General features: G+C 39.0%; 1 protein-coding gene across 1 annotated transcript; it reads left to right on the forward strand.

Annotated features, from left to right (window-relative positions):
• Positions 1-269: 269 nt before the first annotated feature.
• LOC110286213 (olfactory receptor 10A7-like) lies at positions 270-1229 on the forward strand. Its single transcript, XM_021152685.1, has one exon. The coding sequence runs from the start codon at positions 270-272 to the stop codon at positions 1227-1229; it is 960 nt and encodes a 319-aa protein (XP_021008344.1).
• The last annotated feature ends 5492 nt before the right edge of the window (positions 1230-6721 follow it).

A 6721-nucleotide genomic window follows, 5' to 3' on the forward strand; every position in this document is an offset into this window, starting at 1 on the left:
CAGGGTTGGAAATCGATTTTTCACTAGGCTGTTCTTCCTATTCAGACTCCTCATTCTTGTTTCATACTCTGCTTAGATGACAGATCAGTTGATATCTGGAAACAGCTTCCCAAAGGCAAACTTAACTGGCTCTAATAGGAACCAAAGTCAAGAAACAGCCGATGAGTGCAGCATTCTAACCACTAATAGAAATGGATCGCATGGGGAATCTGCATGACAGAGTGATCTGACATACTGGTATGGAGAAACTACAACTCTCTCACGAGCACATGCCTGCAGTGGGGCCAGAAAATGCCACTATGGTGGTAACTGAGTTTTTTCTATTGGGATTTGGAGACTTCAAGGAACTGAATGCCTTACTCTTCTTGGTATTTGGTATTGTCTATCTCCTCACAGTTTATGCTAATCTTCTTCTTGTAGTACTGGTATGCACTCAACAAGGACTCCAGACTCCAATGTATTTCTTTCTTGCAAACCTTTCATGCCTAGAGGTCTGTTATACATCCAATATTGTACCCCGAATGCTGGTGGACTTACTGCGGGAATATAGGATGATCTCCATGGCAGGTTGTATAACTCAGCTATACTTTTTTGGGGCCCTGGGAAGCACTGAGTGTTATCTCCTGGCAGTAATGTCATATGACAGGTACCTGGCTATCTGCAGGCCCCTGCACTATTCAACATTATTACATGGAACCCTATGTGTGGAACTAGCAATTGGCTCATGGCTTTGTGGCTTCTCCGTGGCAGCTGCCTTCCAGGCTGCTATGCTATCCAGCTTGAATTTCTGTGGAGGCAATGAGGTTGACCACTTCTTCTGTGACTTGAAACCTCTTCAGAAGCTCTCCTGCTCGGATCCCCATCTGGTTAACCTAGTCTGCATGAGTCTAACATCTCTGGTAACCCTGGTCCCCTTTGGATTAACTTTAGTCTCTTACTGGAAGATTCTTGCAGTGGTCTTGTGTATACCTTCCATTATTGGCAGGCAAAAGGCATTCTCCACTTGTTCTTCTCATCTAGTAGTTGTGACCTTGTTTTATGGGACTTTAATCTTGGTCTATGCTGTACCATTAGCTGGCCAGGTTCCAGTTCTCAACAAGACTTTCTCCTTGTTCTATACTGTTATAACTCCAATGTGTAATCCTCTCATCTACAGCCTCAAAAACAGAGATGTCAAGAAGGCGCTGAGAAAATTTAACATCTGGTTCTGTAATTTTAGCTTTACTTAACCAATTGAAATAATAGCAATCTGCAGAAAAACTAATCTTCTGGTCATCACGGAAGCCTCAGTGAGGCTAGCAAACCAGGGTAGATTATGATTATTGTGACTCCAAACGATTGCTAAGCTCTCAAATCATTATTTTAAGGACACGTTTTTCTTAATATACTTGGAATAATCTAGTTTTCCTTGAAGATATTTATATTACAAGAGGAAATAAATGCTTGCTAGTTTACAGGAAGGATGCATAGTGAGATACATAAAATGTAACTGATGCACCCAGTGTCTCCAGGAACATAGTCTAGGAGGTAAGAACTGATTTTCGCTTGTGATTCATTTCCACTCATTGAAGTGTAACATGGAAACCAATTAATATTACAATTAATAAATGCCAATAAAAATACAAAAGTTATCATCCTTATTTGGGTCCCACTGAGTCTTTACTGACTTTTTTGTACTTTTTTTATTTTTGGAAAATTTAATATTTGTATATGCAGAATATTGTCCATTTCCCTCCTATACTTCTCTCATCCTCCTTTCTTTCTCATATTGAATCTCTTCTTCTCAAGCCCCGTCCTATGTTTCTTTGTCTGTTTTGCATGAGTACTAATGGAGAATTAGCTGGGAAATTAGCAGTATGTCAAGGGCTACACCACTAAAGAAAATGGCACCCCTGTTGGTATATCTGTATAGTGTCTACCATTGATGACATGCCAGTTATGAGGCTAACAATTTGATTTATGACTAAATGGATACAAGGCCTGTTTCTTGGTACACATTTCATGTCTGGCACAGTAAACCTGGTATTAAATTCATAACTGGAGAGACCTGTTACTGATCTCATATTAAATAGTTACACTGACAAATGGTCTCTAAATATTTATGTTTATACCTATATATTTTCAACTTTGTTCAATAACAGGATTTTTTTGAAGTGGGTCAGTGCAGAGACACATTACTTTTTATGGGAGATAAGAAACTATGCATGCTTAGTCATAGGCAAGACACCTGCATTACCCACACCGAGGCTATAGAAGAGTGGGAGAAAGGACCTTAAGAGCTGGCTGATGAAGAGTTCAGCTGGAAAAAGCTGACTTCGGGGGATGGCATGAGTATTGCAAACATCAGCTCACAGCACTTGTGGTTACCAGCACAATACCAAGTCAGTCAAAATTCCAGCATGAATTTGAGAGGGGATCTCAAGGCTCCACCCTTACTAGAGAAGCTATTGACAGTGAATGGTTGATGAAGGAAGGAAAGTCACTTCCTTTTGCACAAATGGCTGTTAGTCAACTGCACATGCCTCAGTGATTGTCCCACACCCACACATATGAGGACAACACTACTTTGACCCAGGGTGTTATCAACAACAACAACAACAAAAATGTGGTGATACTGAGTTGGGAGTGAGACAGGTTGGAGAGAACTAAGTGGAGTTGGGAAAAGTTAATTATGGATGGATATGATCAAAGTGGATGGTATAAATACATGAAAATTCAAAGAATAAATAAAACAATTATAGATGTAAAAATGTTTAAAATGAAAATAATACCCTTCACCAAGAATTTACTAACTGTTCATAGCTTCCCAGTGAATGTGTGGGGCCTTATAAGTCCCTACTGGATTCGTGTTGGACCTTTGACTACCTTGATATTGTTCCAGTTTTGTGAGGGTAACCACATTTCTATGAATTAATGTGTGTGACTGCCATACTTTGTCCTAAAAACCCTGTTATACTCCTCCCCAAACTCTGGCTTTTACATTCTTTCTACCCCTTCTTTTCATGATATTCCCTGAGGCTTGGTGATAAAGCATTCCATTTTAGGCCTGACATTCAGCAGTCACTTATTCTCTGTTCTTTGAATCTCTACATTAACAATCATCTACTGCAAAAAGAATGGAAGGCTGAGAACATAATGAGCTTATGCACATAAGCATTAAGAGGGAATTTTGATATGTTTATTTAACATAACAACAGTTGGTGACAGGAAACATTTTGGGTCAAGGTTTTGTAGATGGGTTGAAAACATCCCTAACCTAAAGAAAGAGATGCCCATGAACATACAAGAAGCCTACAGAACTCCAAATAGACTGGACCAGAAAAGAAATACCTCCCGACACATAATAATCAGAACAACAAATGCACTAAATAAAGATAGAATACTAAAAGCAGTAAGAGAAAAAGGCCAAATAACATATAAAGGCAAGCCTATCAGAATTACACCAGATTTTTCACCAGAGACTATGAAAGCCAGAAGATCCTGGACAGATGTTATACAGACACTAAAAGAACACAAATTCCAGCCCAGGCTACTATACCCAGCCAAACTCTCAATTAACATAGATGGAGAAACCAAAGTATTCCACGACAAAACCAAATTCACACATTATCTTTCCACGAATCCAGCCCTTCAAAGGATAATAACAGAAAAAAACCAATACAAGGACGGGAGCCACGCCCTAGAAANAACAAGAAGGTAATCCCTCAACAAACCTAAAAGAAGACAGCCACAAGAACAAAATGCCAACTTTAACAACAAAAATAACAGGAAGGAACAATTACTTTCCCCTACAAATTTTTAACAGAAGTGCAGCTTGATCTTCATGTGGGTCCCCTAACAATTGGAGCTCTGTTGCCTGCTGTTGGATTTACTTCCCTTAGCTAGACCTCCTGGTCAGGCTTCAGTGGGAGAGGATGAGCCTAGTCTTGCTGTGACTTGATGCACCAGGGCAGGGTGGAACCAAAGGGGGCTTGCCCTTTTCTGAGGAGAAACGGAGGAGGTAATGGAGGAGGAGTTTGCGAGAATGGGGTGGAGAGGAGAAGAGGGGGCTGCAATCAGGATGTAAAGTGAATAAATAAATTAATTAATGAAAAAAACATAGAACAGTAGTTAACTCTCCCTTAAGGCTAATGACATTCCCAGCTGTGAGTACTGAGTGTGTATTATCAGAAATTAATTTCTTGTGGAGCAAGCCTCCAATACAATCACAGGGTGGCTGGTTACCCCAATAATAGTTCTACTATTGCTCTAGTGGGCATATCTTGATAGCAGCTCATTATTATAGCTCATGATGCCCACAGCTGGATAGGAGCATTGAGGAGTTTTTTTCTCCTCCAGCAGTTTATGTATCACTTGGTACTAGGATAGCTAGCCAACCAGAAAGAAACTTCCAGCTCAGATCCAGCTTGATTTTCTCAATCTAGTGGGAAGCCTATAGTGTTTGGGGGGGGGTGTGGCTCTGGGACTTAAGTGACCAACAGCTTATAGAGAAATAATCCTACACAGGTACTAGGAGTTTTATAAATTATAAAATGAAAAGAGGGGGTTCATGATTCATCTCAGTGATAGACCACTTGCATGCCAAGCACAAATCTCTGAGATCAGCCTTAACCACTGGAAAAAAAGACAGAAGGCAAATTTATTATGGTTTATAATACACAAAGAAAAATGCAGATAGTATTGAGTAGGGTTGCAAGCACATACATATAAAGTAGCAAGTCAAAAGCTTTGGTGAAAAAATGGGAGAATAAATATGACTAGAATATGGTGCAGTTTGAGAAGGGATGAATAAAACATACTCATTCCATTCAACATGCAGGCTTGAATTATGGCAGGGAGGCTGACTCTTTTACATGGCTGGTGATACTGAACCTTTACTTGGCCTAGAATTACAGAGATAAAGTGTAATAGAATAATGGAAACACACTTGTGAACTCGATTTAAAGTAATGTGCCTTAAGCAATTGCAGCAATGTCTTGGATGTGGATTGCTTAGAACACATTTTTTTTCCAGATTGGGTTGGCTTTAACATTTGTAGCTACCTACTGCATTTTCATTCTCTCTTTCTATTCTTGCAGATCGTTTCACTGATGTATACCTGAGTTTGTCTTACTGGACTCACATGTGTTTTCATTTCTTTTGTCTTTATTATTAGTTACTGAATATTGTCAAATGGCATATTAAAGCTACACACTTTAAGAGAGAAGAAACATTTTAAAAGGATTCTGCTTTGAAAAGGGAGAGAATACGTGGATTCATTTGTTCAATCAAAACATTTATTGAAAGCCTAATATTATCCATGAATTGTGCTATGTGAATAATGAACAATGTAGACAGTTTCCAAGCTCAAAGATATTATCTTTTTATAGCCATAGTTAAAGTGTTCAACACTTAACGTCTTAACATTGCAGACTATGGAGATCTTGAAAGAGCTACCCATAAAGTATCAAAGTGAAACTCCAGGGTTCCTATTTACCTTACATTTGAAAAGGAATTAATTAATGTTAAACTACTTAATAGAATGGCCCAAAACTATCTTAGTGGGACATATAAATAATGAAGAAGGCAAATAGCTTTACCTTCTCTTAGAAGCCTTTGGGATTTTCCGTATGTTATTGCTTTTTCCAGAGAAGGACTTTATTCTTCTTTAATGTGGGACATTACTTTTCTGAAAACTTTTGTGTATACATCCTATCTTCCCATGAGATGGTAAACTCTTTAAAGACAGAGACAGAGGGTCATTTGTAGTTGTACTTAGCATAGTGCCCAGACACATTAGGCACTTGACACTTATGTAGAAAGAAACACAGGCTCTTTAACCTGGGACACAATGCTTTCCATGGCTTTACTGCTGCCTTCTCCAATCTCATCTCCTAGACTGCATCTCACAATTTATTATATCATTGTTGTGAATTCATACTCACTCACATCCATACCCTGTTTATACAAGGTCTAGATAATATAGTTTCAACTTTTTGGTCCTTCAATTCATCATTATCTTCTTCAGAAAGATTTTTTTCTTCAGAAGGATTTGCCTGTCTATTTTTCATCTATCACATTGTATAGCCACATGATGCTCTCCTATTGCTATAAGAATCACAGTGTGCCTAAGTTTAAGGAATTAGAGAGAGAGAGAGAGAGAGAGAGAGAGAGAGAGAGAGAGAGAGAGAGAGAGAGAGAGATTGAGAATTTATTGGATTTACTTTTCCCCTCCTCCCAGGTCTTTTTCCTGAAATGTCCATGAGCTTGTCTAGCTGGGTACACTTCTAGAACTATGAATTTTACTACCATGTCTTCTGTACTCTGAAGAATGCTTGCCCTAGGAAACCTTGAAAAAATATTTTTAAGTTAACTGCTGAGTGGTTTTCTGCCTTTACTAAATAAATTGATATTACTTTTAAAATTTTAGGTGTCACCTATGTCACAATAATCCCTCAAGACACTAATATTGTCATAAGTACTGTAAAAGAAGAGTGCAGGATTCTAGGAAGGCACATAACAAGGGTAATTTACTTGGGTCACGTTGAGACTATCAGAGAAAGGTTCTCTGATATAGCATCTGAAAAAAGGATCCAACAGACAAACAAGAATTATCCGCCGGGCGTGGTGGCGCACGCCTTTTATCCCAGCACTCGGGAGGCAGAGGCAGGTGGATTTCTGAGTTCGAGGCCAGCCTGGTCTACAAAGTGAGTGCCAGGACAGCCAGGGCTACACAGAGAAA

The sequence above is a fragment of the Mus caroli genome, chromosome X, assembly GCF_900094665.2.
Source record: "Mus caroli chromosome X, CAROLI_EIJ_v1.1, whole genome shotgun sequence".
Taxonomy (NCBI): Eukaryota; Metazoa; Chordata; class Mammalia; order Rodentia; family Muridae; genus Mus; species Mus caroli.